Raw genomic sequence first — 19,308 nt, 5'->3', positions numbered from 1 at the left:
CACCAAAAAAACAGATCAAAGTGTCTTTACTCAGTAGCAGGGCGTCCAGGACCTTCTGTCAATTCAAAAGACGAGACCTCATCTCTTCCCGTCATCAGAGTAGCCTCCAGTCTGCCAGCCGCAGCAGATGATCTTTTGGGTTCTGGGTCACCTCGGTGTCGAGGCGAACACATTGGAGTGTCTTTAGTCTGCTGTCCTTGGACCTGAGCCGTAAAGCTATTCGTGTCGGCTTGCTTCCACTCTGGGCCTAATTCACACGTGATAAGGAGATTGACAGACAGGAGAACCCAACTCACACTGACTTATTAAACAATACAGATGACTCATGCACACCTCTCACGTCTATCTATGTCCAAAGAGACAAAGACAGGAGTCAAAGTATCACCACACATAGAAGTAAAGCTCTCTGAGAGGTCAAAACCAGTCCAAAACGTACAAAATATGTCAGTTCTGAAACGAACTCTCTTCTGGGCACTGATGAGGGAAATCCATGTAAAAGTCACGATGCTCATTGATTTCCCCCATTAAACCTAAATAACAAATGAGAAGATGTAGGTAAAGGTGAGATAAATAAGGATTTACACAGTTTTAGATAACTGAGATGGGAAGATACTTTGTACGCTGAGTGTATGCACAATGGTAAATAGTACTGTTGTGTACTGTACTGTTATATAAATGAGTGTGTCTCTTTTCTTTGTGTTTACGTCATTGATCTGATGAGATGCGATACGACTATAACATATAGACAGTCCAAACTAACACAGAATATATCAACAGTTAAAACAAGACACGTTTTATGCCCTTTGAATTTTCACAGTTCTACAAAATATGACATATATATATATATATATATATATATATATATTTCATATTATGAATACAACAAATAATATAAATATCAAATATATGTTTGCAGGGTTTAGTAAATGTAATACTAGCTTTTAACAACATTTACGTCATGTTCAGACACTTCTGAGAAACGTAACTTTCGTAATTAAGATGTAATTACACATAAAGACAGAGTCACAGAACCAATTAATTTTGCAATTATTCAGGTTCTTTTATTGAGAAGGTTTTAATACCCAGAGGCCCGATATATGCCATTGTGTCTAAAACCTGTTGTCTGTCCTGTAATCAACATGCTGGCTCCATTAGCTGGTGTTGAGTGATTTTCTCTGACCTTAAATCAGCCATCTGCTGTCCTGCCGCTGCCTCTCTGGCTGTCAGTCGGACTGGAAGAGACGAGTAATTAATCAGGCCAATTACTCCCGTGCTGAGATCTAGGTGAGCTGTGTGACGTCTCGCTGGAGGAGCTGAGCCAATGATTGTGTCCTGTTAGAGAGGATAATTCTACATCAGAGGTCAAATAAAAAATACAAAAAGTGTTCATGTAGGTTGTCAGAGAAGGATAATATATAACAAATATAAGCACATTTCCAGGATAAAAATAAAGACGATGGAGCAGCGAGTAGGATGTTAAAGAGGCAAAGGAGTCTGGAAGGAAAAGAGGAGGGGTCTTCCAAGAAAAACACAACAAAGCTGAAGGAGGGGAGGAGAGGAGGAGGAGAGAAAAGAGAGGTAGAGACAACGAAGGAGGGATAGAAAGAGTTGAGCTCTTCTCTGGAGTAAATCTCTCTCAATCTGATCAGTGTGTGAGGTGGACTAACTCACTACAGTGGACAAGGACTCACAAGGACTCACAAGGACTCACAAGGACTCACAGGGACTCACAGGGACTCACAGGTACGGACGCTTTTATAGTGTTAACCTTGTCTTATATTAGTTCAAGTATTTCGACGAGGTGTAGCAGAGGACAGTTAACAGTCGTAGTGTTTACCTTTTATCATTTAGAAGCAAAGAAACATAAACATTTTTTCAGTAAGAAATATGAACATTTTGTAATTAGCCAGTCATTCAACTATGACATGAAACAACTTAGATTAGGAAGAAAGAAACATGAGTTTGGGGATTGATGATGTCAGTTATTAAAAGCAACTGCGACTAAATGTAACTGAAGTTGTCTCAATACAGTTACAGAGGTATCTCCAATGATGTCACTGTCCGTCACATTTGCATTTAACAAAACACTAAAATAAATGGTTCACGGAACAATGGATCCTTGCATGTTGATGAATGTATCTCTATCCAGCACTGATGGAAAATAGAGGTAAACTTATATATTTTCGATTTTCTACAAAATATGATTCTTTTAGTTTTCAAGGAAGATTAAGGAATTTGAAACAAGTTAACTGAAGGGTAAATGGAAGAGTTACACTTAAACACATTTTGTTTAATGGATGTTTAAGAGATCGGCTGCAGAGTTTGTTAGAATCCAACTAAGGGGCGATAAAAATCTGTCTTAAAATATATATTTCTACTCACTGTCTGAATACTGTTTGTGTAGCAGGCCATGAGAGTGAACTAGAACGCAGGTGGAAGAGACAACAGTTTCTCTCTGATTCTGAACAGAAATGCAATATATTAAGAACAACCTCTGCTGCCCATATATATCCTATAATGGGCGACGTGACAATCTTAATTAAGATGAAGTAAATAGCATTTAAAGCTTTTTCATGATAATTAATGCTCCATTTTGCCTTATCTTTATTGTCGGGTTATATTGTACATGTTCCAACTAGATTAATTCATTATTCAACATATAATAAAAATAATACAAAAAAAATACAAAATAAAATATAACGGTGATGAGGAGATGCTCTATGTGGACAGTAAACGTCCAAATCTGTTGTTTTGGCATCTCACAGATTTAAGTAAAAACACAAGAAAGACTATTAAGTAGATGAAGCACCAGCAATGAGAATTTAAGTGGATACAATTTACGCTGAGGAAGGCTTTTCTTAAACTTAAAAAAAGTGTCTCAACTAATTTTGGGAGAACCACTCCCCAGAGAAAACGATGTTGACATTGATCTTGTAATGCACTGGGACGTTTATAGTTTTACAATCCAGTCTAGTCTAGAAATAATCAGTTTGTTTACAAAAAGAGAGTTCTCCATTTTGTTTGTCAGAGTCAACAGTTTTTTTTATCAGAGGTCTAACTGCTGCTGTCAGTTTTTAATTTGGGACTAATCGCACAACTTGAATATCCACCTTGACCATATGGTGCAGGGATGTTGCACGAGCCCACTGCTCACCATGGATTACCCAAAAGCACGCGAGCTCACTTATCTCTGGTTAAGGTAGCCAACAACTGTGCAATTAGGTTAATTGAGTGACCTGTGGTAATAAACTCAGGGCTAAACTGTGTCGATTGGGTGTGACACGGTTTTGTACCTCGACCATCTGTCTCTCCTGTAAGCCCCGTTAATCACAACAGGGACTGCAGAGACAGAATGCATTTAAGTTCAAAGGCTGTTTCTTTATTATAACGATAAGTACAGTATAACACTGATGACTCTCAAGAAATCAAAACAAGGAATTATTTCTAAATGAATTCTGAGGCTCAATATCACATTTTTAAATTGGTCTTTGTTAGTTTGTTTGTATGTATTTTTCCACTCTGTTTCATTATTGATAAAGTACAGTGAATCACGTATGAACTTTCAACACACATTGTGGAGGCTGGTCACTGAGAGCAACAGGTGGTCAGTGAGGTTTAGCTGCCACATCACGTGTGTGCCATTTCAAAATGCCGACCCTGTATAATGAAGGACATGTTCCGGTGTTCAGAGGGGTCAACCAGGCTTAATGATGCAGAAATAGGGAATATAATGTGGAACCGCATGGACACATGGATGTTTAGGGATCATTATGGGATCTAGATTTTAAACAATGTACTGCTTTTAATCCCATCCTCCAAGTATAAGACTGAAATAACCACCACATTCAATGTGTGAACCTATATCATGAAAAGATTGAATGGGTCTCTGCAGCCTTCCTTTTGGGCTTTAAGGAAGTCAAAACCATCAAAGTATGTTCACACTACCAACAAAAGTCTCGTGACATTGTCTGGTCCAGTCAGGATGTCACACTTGTGATTTGGACTAATCCTTGTCTGGACAGCCTCTGGTAGTTTGGGCACATGCCCGTGTCATGTAAGGTCACTGGTCAGAAAGACTGCAGCTAACTGGGGCCAGAGACGTTTCGCCGAGGTGTTCATCCACCATCCCATCCTGCTGGGAACAGAAGACCGTTCATATGCACCAGCCTGGTCTAACAGTGTCTCTTTTTTGTTTGAGAAAATTGACTAACTAGAACGGCACAAATAAAGAACAGACATGTCTGTTAACTTGTAGATACAAATACAGGACTCTGGGACAAAAATATCAGATAAATGAAAATGTAATGCAAACCAAAACAACAGCAGCATTATAATTAGGAATAGAGCTGAATAAGCACATCGCTGACTCAATGAAAGTCTCCATAAAACGCTGCCTTTTAGGACACATGATTGTGCTGTTGTGTCCCTCCTATGTCGATGCTACTAGAAAACCATAATCTAAAATCAGATTTTTTGTTTTACAGGTTTATTCCATTCGTCAGTGACGGTGGGAGAGAGGAAGCATCCGAAATAAAAATAAACGTGTGACAAAGAAGATAAAAGACAAAACTGTGATTTCTTCTTGTCATGAGTGGATACTCTGCCGATGGAGATCACGCTCCCTAATGTCTCCTCTTCGACATCAAAGAAGTCAACACAACCTTTTCTTTAGTTGGCCTCACACATTTTGAAGTGAAGCCAAGCTCCTTAGACTTACCGGCTGAACTGCGGATGGAGATTATGAGGAACTCTCCGTCTCTAGACATGTTCCTTGTTCCCATTGGCTTTTCTTTACTTTCACTTCTCCTCTGCCCTTCAACTGCCAGCTCAGGGTCCGACTATGACTATGGAGCCCACCCCCGCTTTGTTTGCACCCCTATTCCCGTGGACGCGGACCCTGCCTGCTTCCCTACAGGGGGTCCAGGTGTAGGGGCAGCAGGGCCCGGTGGACCAGGCCATCAAAGTGCACCTCCTGCTGGCTGGTGGGGGGCGAGCGAGGAGGCCAAAGCCACCATCCTCCACCTCAGGGAGAGCAATGTCCAGCAGAAAGAGACCATCCTGGACCAGAGGGAGACCATTAGAGAGCTGACGGCCAAGCTCGTCCTGTGCGAGGGCCTCGGACGAGGCGCGGCGCCTCACGACGAGTTCCACGGCACAGCCTCACACCCCCATCACACGATCACTGACAACAGGCACTATGGCAACCAGCAGGGTCACCATGGAAACCTCATACCAGACTCACCGCACTTCACCTCTGTGGGGGGGCAACGAGCCGACGGGGGCCACAGCGTCAACCACCAGGGGAAGGATAGACATGTGACACCGGGGGACATCACATCATCACCAGAGCAGACGGAGAGGATGCTGCAGGCGCTGAAGGAGAGGCTGGACAATCTGCAGGTGAGCAACAATGGGGGGGGGGGGGGGACTTTTTCAACCGGCAAACAAAACTAAAGGAAGAAAGACATGGTGGATTAAAGAAAATATAATACAGTTGATGAATAGGAAAGTGGAAGTAGAGGGAGGCTTGTGATGTGCAGCGTGCCCCGATGTGTCTTTTCATTGTTTGGACACATTAATGCTGCCGTCACCAGATTGCTGAATAATCAAGTCCCAAAGTAGTATGCACACTAAGTACTTTAGAGAAAGGAACAATGAATTACTTAATTGCATAAAGCAACTCTCCACATTGGCAAGAGAGTCACTCTGATGGCCCTCAGTGGGCCCCTCAGAGCGACAACAGGCTCAGAGGTGGACGTCACTGATGTAAGATACTCTTACTTAATTCACCTAAGCATTGGATTGACTGGGGACATTTCACTTCAGGTGGTCCCGTTTTCCCTTTAGTTACTCATTGTTTTGACTCTCTTGATACATCTATTTGTCCTTTTTCTGCTCGCTCTTCTCCCTGAATCGTGATCACAGACTGATGTCAGGAGCTGTTGAGTGTGTAGAGGAGATGGGGGGGTGGCAGCACGAGTCTAACATCCGCAGTAATTATCGTAATCTCCCTTGACAGACTATTTAATCAGGGCATGCGCAGCGACAAAGCCTGGATTACCTGAGAGGAAGAGAAGCAGAAGTAGATACAGGAAGACACAATTAATATCTGACTGTTGCTTTTGAGATTGACAGATGAATAGGGAATGTAAAAGCAAAGAAGTAAGAGACACACAACAGACTTGCAGGTGACAGACTATGACACACATGATTCCTTGAGGTCAGTTTGTGTCTATGTCAAAGCACCACTGATGCCTTTTGTCCCCACTGTTGTAAATAGGAAGCACAGGGAAGGAAATACTCATTTTTACCAATGCTTCACCTGTGTGTTCTTCACCTTCCTCAGCAGAAGAGGAACACATCCATCACTTACTCCAGCTCTCTGAAGGAGCTGCTTCAGAGGAAGATCAGCGCTCTGGAGCAGCAGCTGCACCATCGCACCTCCTCCCTCAGCGGCCCGGACCACCACGATGAAGACAGCAGCCACAGAGAGGACGGAGACCATCACGATGGCGACCATCACGATGACGGACACCCAAATGACCACAACGACGACCACAACGATGGCGATCACAGTGACAACAGGAACCACACTGACCATCACGATGACAGCCACAGTGATGGCCATCATGACGCAGACGCGGACCACGATGACGGCCACCATGATGAAGAACACCCCAGCAATGAAGCAGACAGTTACCTTTCACACACAGGGTACAGAGAACCAGGGCCGCGGACTGGTTTCCACTCAAATAAACTGGAAGAGATGCTCAACCAGCTGCACTTCACAGGTACACAAGCAGGGTGGTAACTTTTTAACATGCAGTCACTCCTAACAGCCAATAAGTTATGACAAGTTTAAATTAATGAAGCATTGTTTGGTCTAAGTTGTGTTAGTAGCGTATTCTGCAGCTGCGTATGTTATCAAAGACAAAGGAAGAACTTGCAGTGTGTGGAAGAAACACACAAACAAAACTTGTAATATCTGATTCTTTGGGATATTACATTAGCACATTTATCGACAAATAAAACTGATTTTTGTCAACAAATTCTTTATTTTGGATGGTCAATATTTGAAAATAAGTGTTTCTGTTATTATCTTCTAAGATTTTTTATCAAAACCAAGATTGAAGTAGAGTTTTAAAATGTATTCTTGACCTTGGAAACGGCTGTTAACAAAACCAAAACAAAATGAGTCATGATCAGACGCTCCAGAGCAGCTACTAAATGGAAGTTTAAGATATTAGAAACTAAAATTTGAACATTTACAAAACAATTGCATGACGTCTGGGCAAACTCATTCTGCTGACAAATTCTGCTCAAAATTTCCGACCAGGAAAGGAGTTTCTAAATGAACCGTGACGTGACCTTTGGTGAGATTGTTTTGTCGTCATGGTACGATGTTATTTCTCTTCAAAAACAGGATCCAGCAGGACAAAGTTTAAGAGTCCTGATGCCTTCCAGATCAGCTTCCCCATGAGAACCAACTACATGTACGGGCGGGTGAAGAGGACGCTGATGCAAGAGATCTTCGCTCTGACTTTGTGTCTTTGGATCAAGGCGGGCGTGGGGCCCGGCCTGGGGACGCCCTTCTCTTACTCGGCACCCGGACAGGCCAATGAACTGGTGCTCATCGAGTGGGGGAACAACCCCATGGAACTGCTGATCGATGACAAGGTGAGGGAGGATATAAAGAAACAGTGTCACACATATAATCCCGAACATTTAATGATATAGGGAATTCCTTTAAAATGACATATCTTAAAAGACTTGCCTGCTGTCTAAGCAGCTTCACACCATCTAAAGTGTGGTTGTGGTAATTTGTTGTGGACTTGCTTGTACTACCCCAGGATGTATTTATATCATTGTCTCACCATCCCCAGGCTGTGACGCTCCCTCTGTCCCTTGGGGATGGAAAGTGGCACCACGTGTGTGTGACTTGGTCAACACGGGATGGACAGTGGGAGGCCTACCAAGACGGAGTGCAGAGGGGGTCCGGGTTGAATCTTTCCCCCTGGCACCCTATCAAACCTGGAGGGGTCTTCATCCTGGGACAGGAACAGGTAAAGACAAAGACATTTATTCTCTGTAGATGCACATTGCAGGACGGGAGCCATTGAATGCAGAAATGTATTTGCAAAATTTTACATAAATACCCAACAAAGAGCTCCGAGCTTGAAACATTTATAGTTTTGGTTCTTCATTAAGTGCTTGTATTTGTGCACAAATTGAACATGTTCAATTCTTGTTATGGAAAGCAATGATTACTGCTATTGCTCTCTCTTTCTCCTTTAGGACATTCTGGGAGGCCGTTTCGATGCCACTCAGTCATTTGTGGGTGAGGTGTCGGATGTGCACATGTGGTCACATGTCCTCACTGCCAGTGACATCTACAGCCTGGCCTCCTGCGGCAGCCACCTCAGAGGAGACGTCATCGCTTGGTCCGAGTCAGAGGTGGAGCTTTTTGGAGGCGTCGCCAAATACCCATTTGACCCCTGTCACTAAAAGCCCATAACATGAGCACATTTACCATAGATCAAAATGTGTGAGAGTAAAACAAAAGTCCCTTTTGGCTTTCAGGTATTTTTTAGGATGATCACTCAGCGGCACCAACTCAATGCCTTCCTCTAAACTTAATCAGAGACTGTTTCTTTAAAAAGGAAAATAACAACAAGTCTGATCTGTGTTTACAGCGACTTTGTAGGGACTTAGTGGACTTTGGCCTCAGGTTTTGGGCTCAACTGTAATCATGAGCGAGAGTTTTATTTTAAACAGACAAGTGCTGTATGTGACATATTGTCATATTGTTAATAAGACTTACTACTGTGGAGTTTGTGATGAACTTAGCTGACCTTACATGTGTTCCGTTAGTTTGGATGATAGTTATAGAAATGTGTTGAGAAATCAACTTGTAATCTGGATGCTCCTTTTTTTTAAAAAGGTGCCAGAAAATACAGCTAATTTACCAAAGAAAACTTAGAATTGAATTGTGTTACACGACTTTAAATAATGTATATGTGTCATAGATAGATTGATGTTTTATTTTGGGAGAAATACTGCGAAGCTTGTCAGACTGAACTAAGAGTTCCAGCCTCGTTTTGTGAACAAAATACGTTCATATACTCACAAACAAATCGCTGACATTTGTCCCTTTTTTTCTCCTCCCAATATTTTTGATTTATCCATTTGAAATTGTGTATTTTGTGTGATCAGGTCATTGCACTGTGGCTTCTTAATTCCTTACATGATCTGGCCTTGACTGTATATTTGTTCATGTACTGTATATAAAACACTGAATTTAGGAAAGGTTAGATTTTTGACTTTACAGATTGTGTGTGTGTGTGTGAGTGATTTTTTTTTTTTATGTTATGAAAATGTATATAAAAAGATATAAAAACAGTTGTTTGTCGTCACTTGAGGAAGTCAATCCCAAACCTGACACAGGTCAACTGTTCTAAACATGCTCACATTGCTCACATGCTGATGCTCGGCAGGTATAACGTTAGCGTTATTTCTATGTTCACCATCTTGGTTTAGTGCGTTAGTGTGCTAGAATGTCACCAAAGTTAAAACACATACATCATCATCTCTGTTTACCTTTTATTGTTACACAGTAGTTTACTGGCACCAATGTATCGTTTTCAGTTTGCTACATTTACAGATGATCTATCCATCTTCACCTCACAGTAAATAAAAATAAATAAATACAAAATTAACACTTTCTGAAAAAGGTGGAATCAGAAAAAGAGGTCCAGTTTCAATCTGATCATTTCAGTGTTCAATATTTAGTTTCAATGGAAATATTTGTTGTCCAGACTGTTTTTTTTTGGCAACTTTGCACTTCAAGAATACCCAGAAGGTGAAGGCCTACAGACAGTCCATGCTTTGTGTGGATGCACTCACATGGAGGTTTAAAGTTAGGCCCTTTGTCAGTTTGATGAAGTAGGAAAGTAAAAGGCAATCCTTGATCTGTATTTTAAAGACTAATCACTTGCTGTGTCTTTAAAACAAGCTCTACGTGTTCTGATCAGAGAGAAAAGACCTCATTCCACTTCAAACAACATGATCTTTATCAGGTGAACAAATACTACATGTTGTTAAAAAACAAACTGCTGAAGCTGGCCCTGACCAGGTGGTGGCGTTCTACAGTATTTCTACAGTTCATGGTTCATCCTTCATCATATTGCAGTGTGTGACGTCGCCAGTAGAGGGTGATACGGAGTATTGTCAGTCAAAGTAACAGCATTTTCTCCAAAATGCTAAAAATTGATAAAGTGCAGTTGACAAGTATTTTCACTACTATTTAAAATGCCAATTCAACAAACTACTAGTAATAAGTTTAATGAACTGGATGTCAAGCAAAGCTATCACTGGACACAAATCTAGACTTGTTACTGATTCATTACATCTGGAAATTGTACTATTATATAATGAATCAAAGCTTTCTTAGTGTTCCTTGTTTTTCTTGTCTCTTCATTTCTATCACTGTGGTATGACGGTAAAGTTGTGAACAGCTTCGTCACACTTCAAGTGGACACTGGGCAGAAAGTAAAACTGGATGATAGTTTAACAGAGTGTGAGACTCATCACTGCTTGTGCTTTACAGAGTCCGGTTTACTCCAAAAACCCCCACAGGGTGGTCCAGAGATAACTCAGACTACTAAACATCGCCCTCAATATCTTCTTATTTTCCAATGAAACTAATATTCTAAACAATTCACTCTACGCATAAATCAACCTCCATATCAAATGCAATTCTTCCGTGTCAACAGGGAACACTAACACTTTTCAAAATCAGTGCACTAGCATGATCAGCGACGCGTCAGTACCTACGACCGACACCTCAATTTATCAACATGCAGTCCTACAGTAGCTCGTACAAAAATCAGATTTTAACAAAAGATAAAGAATAAATTAAATCATTTCTATGTGTATCGTAAACAAATATGCTGACATCTATTTACAAAAAAAAAAAGTATACATCGTAATGAGCTGCCTTTGTGATTTCTTTAAAACTCACTCGAGCGGACAGACCGGGCTCTAACAGTTGAATGTCTGACAGAGTAATTGTGAGAAAGATGTCAATGTTCGTCGGCGAGCAGGAAATGATTCGTGGTGCGCTAGAACATTACGTACGAGAGGAGGCGACCGTTGCTCAGTAGAGTGTTGTGAAGGATCTGTAAACAAGCCTACGGACTGGAACTACAGTTTACTCTGCTATTGCTCAAACATGTAAAAAACAAAACAAAAAAAACATGCTGAAGAACACGTATAATATATATTGTCTCAGTAAAATGAAACAAGCAGCTGTCTGGAAGTTGAGGAACAGCTGTCTCCGTTAACTCTGCAGGTGAAGCAACCTTTCTGCCTCGAGAAACGACCATATTTGAAGATCAACAGTAACGAACAGTAATGAACAGTGACATTTTCCTCACATAATGGTTTCAGTATCTAAGTGAAGACGGGAGCAAGTTGTGTCAAAGCCAGTAGGAGTCCTACAGGAAGCAACGGGCACGTCTCTAATCATTAGCTGCTTTGACGGATTCCTCTCGGACCAACAATGGCTAAAAATAAATCTCGTTAGTGTTTGAATAGTGCGTTCACATTTCTTTCTGGGGTCAGCACCGTCAAGAAAAGGCAGTTTCTCATTCAGGCAGCGTCAATACATGTGAAAGACGACTTCACAGGAACCGAAGCTGCTTGCTCCCCTTAATAAGACCATATTCACACTAATGCAGAGAGATGTCAAAAAGAGACGTCGCTTCCAGATAGTCTAAAAGTCTGTCGTGCATAACAAGTAGTATTAAATGAATAAGCATGCACAAGCTGCTTCAGCCAGCAGCATCACATATGTCTGCTGATTTTAACGTTTTGTTTGTGGTTTACGGAGAAACTGCGAATGAGGAAGTAGGAAGTAAGATTCTCACAATTAAATTCAGAGACCGAAAATCATGAATCCTCCATTTCCCCAGCGTTTGCGTATTTGTCCACGTTGGGTAAGCAGGGTGGAGAATGCTTTTTTTGAAATCACACACACAGTGTGGATATGGTCAAAGACACATTTCACAGTTTACTTAAATGCTGAACGAGAGAGGGGAATGTGGTGAGAGGACGGGACAGACGGCGCTCTGGCTGTGTAGCACAGCGGTAGTGTAAGAAACAAGATTACAAGAGGCAGCCACAGCGGGCCGACGCGTCACTCTGGGTGAGGCTTTCAAGAGTCTAGTCGAGAGGACAGCAGGGAGTCCTCCTATCGGGGGAGAGGATGCATTCTTGGGGACGGAGGAAAGAGGGGGAAGTAAAACTGATGAACGGGTAGTGAGGAGCAGGGATGAAAACCTGTGTCCAGGGTTGGAAGGAGGGATGAGAAGGACAAAAGGAAGACAGGGAGAGGATGAAGGGAATACTCTAGGGTTGTTCCTCCTTCTTCTTCAGAGATATACGTTTCTTCCTGGCAGCGAGCATTTCATAGAAGGGATCAACACTGACAGCAGATCTGTATAAGTGACAAAGAAACACTATTGAATTGTGTGGATCATGAAAATATACAGTTGAAAAGACCAGACAGCATTTAGGATGTTTGAATTAAGAAGAGGGGACCTGTTCTTTGGCTAAAATGTCTTACTGGTCTACCACTACCCCCATTTTTCGTGTGACATTATCCTTCATTTGTATTTCCGTACTTGATGCTGTGGATCCATTCATCCTTCTCCTCGGGTGTCGGGGCGGAGATACGATACACATTGTGGTTTCCTTCCACTACTCTCCCATCGGCCTCCGTCTTACACGCCTTAATCAGCTGACCACGGTTGTTGGGGATGTACAACTCAAAACAGTTCTGTTGGGAGAAAGGAAAGGGAAATTTGATGAACAATCGCACACACTAAATTTGTAAAAAAGTACAACTATGATAATTACATATGGCGGTATAAAGAAAATGCAAACTTACAGGTTTTCTTGGGTCTTCTACCTCCCGGATGCTGAGGTTTTCCAAAGGAATGATACCTCGCGGCTCCTTATCCTGTTAGTGAAACACGCAATCACAGCAGATTAGAGCCGCAATAACGTTCAAGTGCCTTTGTTTAAAAAAGAGATAATCCTCTATTAGTCACAGCGGGGACATTTTGCAGAACTACAGCAGCAAAGGATAAAGTGCAACAACAAGAGGCATCAGTAAAAAACAATGAATAAGTAATCAAACAGTTAAGATTTAATAAATGAGTAAACCGAAAAAGTTAAATAAGATATCCTCCTGGAATATGAGTTTGTGTTAATGTTGTTATGGCAGTATGTTTGTGATATGTTGTCTCTCAGACCAGTCCGACTCGCGTATCTTTTGTTACTTTTGTGTTTGGGCCAAACCAGTTTGCCCTCTCGGGATTAACACAGTTATGCATCCAACTCTGGAGTTCAGTAACTTCCTTAAAGATACCGTAAAGTATTTAACCATCGGCCTCAAATAAGCTTTAACAGACAATCACAATTTCCCAGCAGCCTTGCAATTCTAAACATCAGCGCATTATATTGTAAGATAACAACAATGCCACTAATTATTTAGCTTTTTTAAAAATATAATTAGAAAAGCCAATGCACATACAGCAGCAACATCCTGTTAGGACAGTTTAACACAGACTTACTGTGGTGTATTCAAAGTAATAAAGGCAGTTGTCTGTGAGAATGAACCATCGTCGTTTCCAGGTTTTCACTCGTCCCCCTGAAACACAAGAACACAGTCATGTCGATGAGAGGAGAGAAAAAAGATTTCCTTTGGTGGTCAAAGTTGAAAGGATACTATTTCTACATTCTTATAGCTAACTACGGGGCTATTTATTAAAACTACAACAACTGTAAGTACATACCTCCTGAGAAAACAAGCAGCGGCAGTAGAGGGTGGAAGCAGAGACAAAGGGGACCAGAGTATTTAGAGGAAGACAGAGGACAAATAGAGAAAGAGAGACGGACAGGGAGGAGGAAGAGAAAGAGATTAATTAGTGACACAGAGATCACAGGTCCCGCCATGCAAAAGAAAAATCAGATGTTTGCCATGACGGAAGAAAGCGAGTCTCCTGTTCACCATCATGCTACGGCAATGTTCAAATGCCACAACACTGAGAGCGGTTAGTCCAAGTGGAGGCAAAGAGCCAGCAAACCTCAGACAACAGGGCCGGCTCACCATAGCACAAAGCCTGAAGACGGAACAAAGTACACGACTAGCATACAGAACACATCACTGTCTTTTCTGTGTGGAAGTTTACAGTCCCGACATCTGGAATAGTTGTAAGATCAGCGTCCATGTCAACATGAAGGGTAGAAGTACTCTCACTGGCATCATCTCACCAAGTTTCAGAAGCCAGCCCTCTCTGTCCGGGTTAAAGAAGGTGTGCGTCAGGTCGTTGCCGTCGTCTTCTGGGATCTTGAAGGGCTCATTTTTAATGCTGTCGTAGAGATTCTGTAATAACACATAAGATGATAAAATAGCTTCACTGGCTACATGTTAATTGTCACTTATCCATCTCCAAAGAGGAAAGATAACGTAGAGCTCATCGTACTCTGAGCAGGTCCTCGGGCAGGTCTCCTCCCTCGTTGATGCCTCGGTTCATCGAGATGAAGCGGTCCAGTCCGGGTTTGTCCCTCACGTTTGGGTTGTGGAGGCTTGTATTCAGCATAATGATGGCAAACGACAGCACATAACACGTGTCTGCGAACAGGAGAGACATGCACGGTGCTGAATTTATGGTCTGCACAAAAACTAAAAGTGTATAGCTGAACCTCATCTCAAACAATTTAAGTAAATAATGAATGAAAACCCCAAAACAACTGAAACTGGTACAACAGAGAAGCCATGTTTGCAAATTGTCAGTCTCTGCATGCTTTCATATCTGGTCATTTCTGGTAAGTCGTTGTTTGTGTGAGTGCACGCCTTACGAGAAGTGCCCCTTCCTGCAATACGTCATAGGAAAATAAAGCTCGATTCAAGGAGACAGCTGCCAACCACACACAGAAGTCGTCCCACATTATGTTGGTATCAGACTAGACCGCATGAAATGCATTGTAACGTGTTTGTGTTTACCGGTGCTCTGGAAGACACCGGGGTTGCAGTGGCAGTATCTCTGAGCAAAGGCCTCCATCATTCTGTCGATCTTCTGCGCTTCACCAGGCAAACGGAAACTCCACAGGAACTGTCTGCAGAGGACAGGTCGAGGTCAAGTCAGAAAAAAAACAAATTTGGCAATCAACGCAGAGTTAGACAGTCACTACAGCTATCTTGCATCCCCCCCCTTGCCCTGAAAGGACAATGAGAGTGGGACTTTCCATCACGGAGAAGGTTTGTTTATCAGAGTCAATGCCAGGACACTAGTCAAGAGATTCCATACACAGCAAACATAGTTTACCTGAGGGCCTGGACGAGGTTGAGATCCGTAAACTCATGGAGGTCAACGAAAGCCTGAAGAACTTTGATGTTGAAGTCGTCCCTGCAGAACAGCAACAGAGAGATCACAGTTAAAAATGGCTGATACAAAAAAAGAGGAAAAGGACGGGAGACATTTTTAGACCAATCACCGTTCTCCGAGGTAATCTCCTATCGCGGTCTTGTTGAGGCCTTCTCCTTTGTAGAGAAACTGGGAGATGTCCTCTGAAGTATGTCTGAGCAGCTCATTCTCCACCAGAAACACAATGCCCTGTAGAGAGGGGGAAGAGTCCGTCACTACACAGCCGAGACAGAGTGAAGGCGGAGGACACATGTACAAGTATCCGAGAGTTTTACCTTTTTGGGGTCCATATTGAATTTCTTCCTTCCCATCGCCACATGCCTACTTTTCTGAAGAGTTTTACTGCAGAGAGCAAAAAAGTGAAACGTAAGAAAGAATGGCCTTCGTAGCATTCATGTTACATCTCCTGAACAATAATTATAACTGCTCGGAATAACAAATCACTGAAGATCACAAGAAAACGAAACACCAACCAATAATATCCACAACAGTGAGAGAACCTTTCAAGTCACGTTGTCCCAGTAAACAAAGTGATAAAGTTGACAAACTGCCAGTGATAATGAATTTGGGAAATAAAAACCTGTGCACACTGTGGTGATCAAGTAAGCCGACTCTTGTCATTTTGTCCGGATCCGATATTGCTTAGAGTATTGTAGCAATGTTACTGTGGGCATTTTTGTCTTACCTGCCCTCTGTGCTGGTCTCCAGCCCCTCCACCTCCAAAATGGCCTCTCTTAATTCCTCTCGGAGCCTCTGGATCTCCTGCAGCAGGACGCCCTTCCTCCTGCGGATGTCCTCCAGCTCAGAGCGCTCCTCTGGGCTCAGGTCTACGGGGACTGGAAGGGAAGAGAAGAAGAATGACTCCACTACTGCTGCTGATATAACACGTGGTGACTGTGCCCTAACAACATAACAAGGCAGACTGTGTCTTTATTGGTAACATAAAAAAAAAACATCAAGTACAACTATTTTGAGAACTGCAATTGTTACTCCGTCTATCAATATCTTACAGTGGAGAGGAGTGAAAGAAGCGGTAGTAACTTGAATACAAAACGGAGTGGAAAGAAACTGGCCGAGGACACGTTTGTGAAGATAAAATTGCCTCTTAATTTGTAATCAGTCACACTACTACTACAGCACACTTTCAAACATTTTGCCTTCATCTGTCCCTTTCTTGTCCTTCCCACTCTTTCATATTCCCGTATCTCCTTACTGCACCCGTTTGTGCAATCTGTGAAAAGAATACAGAAAACCTGCAGCCTCCTGTTCTGTCGTCTCAATAACATGCATGAGAGCATTACCACTGTCTACTGTCTGAGCTGTGACACACTGATGAGCACGAGGCTACTATAAAGCTCAAAGTCAGAGTTTTAAAACACTTCTCCCACAAATACACGTCAATGAGAAACATCTATGGTTTGATTCAGAAAGCCGATATCAGCTCATCAAATAAGACATTTTTGCTCATCACTATCGGTATCAAGGCGGGGAATTAGTTTAAGTTGTATTTACTGAGTGATGAGACTTCAGTCACAACTTAATGAATCATTATAATTAAGGTGAATGGATTTGTACTTGTTCTGCTCACTGTGAACTGTTTTCATAGCAGCTACAAACCACTGGGGAAGTAGTCCCTTTTAAAAAGCGTTCAAAGTGGAGTACTGTAATCTGTCTAGACTGAATGCTGCTCCGTCACTCACACGATCACATTTTAGATGTGGGCAAACAGGCTTGTGCACCACAGTGCCACACTGGTAAGACAGCAGTTTATTTAGATGATCTCGACTGAAGGATTTTTATGGCATGAACACTTTGACACAATCAATTCTATCAAACCAGTTGTGAGGGATGTAGCTAAAGATAACATTAGACTAAGTGATACATCGACATAATAATCAGACATCTTCTCAGGAATTTCACCAACTGTAAAATCATATTTGTTGTTCATGGTTTCGAAGGCTGGATTATATTTGAGTTACATAATTGTACCCAAACCGGGACTGCCTGTTTGGTCAACGTATCACTTTACATTTCTAAAAATGGCTGGCGTATAAATATCTTCTGACAACTCAAATAAACTGAGATGGATTATAAACCCAGTTGCCAGTTTACACCTAGATAACATTTAAGCAGTATAAAAAGTCAGTCCTGCACTAAATCCCAGTTCTTCCATAATAAATATTGAAATATTCGAGGCCCTGTTAGAGAGATGCTGACTCTTCTGTACTGTCACTTTGCAGACTGTAGTTTGAGGATGTGTGGTATATTGTGATATGCTGTAGAGTTTTTACTATTGGGTCAATTCTTGTCACTGATGGTGGACAAAATATTAGAAACACATCAAAGCATAAAGCAATAGAGACTGTAGTCTCTGAACCATTAATCCGTGACTATCAACTTGAATCAACAACTCCAGTTTCAGTTGAACAAAAACATAACTTTCATATTGCTGAGTTGATGTAATAGACTTTAGCTAGGTGTACCATATAAACTAGCAACTGTGTGTGGTGTGTGTGAAAGCTCCATTATAAAGTTACAATTTTGCACAAAACATTGTGATGATTTATTTTAAATCAGATCACGAGCTCAAACTTGCACCCAAAGCCTCCCAGCCTCCTGTGTTTACTCTGCTAAACAAACAGCTGCTCTAAAACAAAACCAACCACGCCCACAGTCTGGATCAACAGGACGGTCTGATTCATGCAGCAGTCAGGGTAGTGATAGGAGGAGGGTGACGATTTCATTAGTAAAATAATGCCGACTTTAACAAGCTCTTGTGCAACCTGAAGGCTGGTCAGGGTGTTAGCACATATGCCCACCGACATTAGCTAAAACGTTAGCCCCGAGCAGTGAAACAATAAATATTTAGTTGTCGTTAGGCTAAGCTAATGCATCTTTATGGCTTATTTTAACCAAGTGTGGTTTGCGTGTACACCCATACTTCTCGGAAAAGATGGCAGAGGTATTTATATGGTCCATCATGTAACGTTAGATGTTAAGCGGAATGATCTCCGTGTCACACCTGAGCAAATAAACTGAGCCTTGCTACAGCTAGCCACAGTTAGCTTGAGGCAGCCTATGCAAATAGAGCTATTTAGTAACGTTCAGCCCACTTACTGTAGTCCAGGTCATCCATTTTTGGAGCTTTACTTTTAGGCATCAATATTTCAGAGTCGACTGTCATTCAATATCAGAAAACTAGGGATATATGTATAAATATATCCTAAAAACTAAAGGGAAAAAATAGACAACCCCTGGTGTCGAAATGTTGGGCCGGAGACAAAGAAGGTGGCGACACCGGAAACGCTGTCTGACTCTTCCGGTCAGTTGCTTTTCAAAATAAAACACTTGAAGTTGGACATACAATATAATATAAATACATTTTAAAAGTAAACTTTTACATTTGGTAAAAAAAAACACTCAGAAGTGTCTGGATGTTTCCAGCTAGCTGCACACCTCTCAAGGGGCACTAAGAAGATATTTTAATAATGATATAAATAGATTTCATTGTTAAAAAACAATAATTTAAGAATGAGGTCATTCATTGTAAAGAAATACAAAGGTCCAACCACAATGCCCACTCAGTAGCGGTTCTGATGCTTTTATATGTACCAGATTGTCCTCTTGATTTCCTCTGGGGCCATGGGACCTAATGTGTATTTACTCAGGAGACTTTGAAGAAAGGCCTTTTCCAAATGGCACACAAGTATTACAAAAATGATTTCTATTAGTCAGTAATTTACAAGAGTGAGACAGTAAAAGCAAGTTACAGGAATAGTGAAACTGTACTAAAGATATTCCTCTCCGTTGTTTTTAA

General features: G+C 41.7%; 2 protein-coding genes across 2 annotated transcripts; one reads left to right on the top strand and one right to left on the bottom strand.

Moving 5' to 3' along the window:
• Nucleotides 1-4,731: 4,731 nt before the first annotated feature.
• On the top strand, nt 4,732-8,505 carry LOC306699769 (neuronal pentraxin-2; the record flags this gene model as incomplete). Its single annotated transcript, XM_079164497.1, has 5 exons — nt 4,732-5,400; nt 6,347-6,791; nt 7,424-7,677; nt 7,884-8,063; nt 8,296-8,505. 5 exons carry the CDS (start codon nt 4,732-4,734, stop codon nt 8,503-8,505), a joined length of 1,758 nt encoding a protein of 585 aa, XP_079020623.1.
• A 1,093-nt stretch (nt 8,506-9,598) lies between these two features.
• cyth2 (cytohesin 2) lies at nt 9,599-18,736 on the bottom strand. The gene is made up of 12 exons (XM_079164501.1): nt 18,609-18,736; nt 16,177-16,327; nt 15,767-15,833; nt 15,562-15,680; nt 15,393-15,473; nt 15,071-15,183; nt 14,550-14,698; nt 14,338-14,449; nt 13,638-13,714; nt 12,950-13,021; nt 12,684-12,838; nt 9,599-12,496 (listed from the first exon to the last, which is right to left on the bottom strand). The coding sequence occupies exons 1-12, from the start codon at nt 18,673-18,675 to the stop codon at nt 12,409-12,411; spliced, it is 1,251 nt and encodes a 416-aa protein (XP_079020627.1). The 5' UTR covers nt 18,676-18,736; the 3' UTR covers nt 9,599-12,408.
• Between the last annotated feature and the right edge of the window lie 572 nt (nt 18,737-19,308).

The sequence above is a fragment of the Pholis gunnellus genome, assembly GCF_910591455.1.
Source record: "Pholis gunnellus genome assembly, chromosome: 8".
NCBI classification, from domain to species: domain Eukaryota; kingdom Metazoa; phylum Chordata; class Actinopteri; order Perciformes; family Pholidae; genus Pholis; species Pholis gunnellus.
Note: the sequence above shows the minus strand (reverse complement) of the source record. Positions and strands in the feature narration are given on the sequence as shown.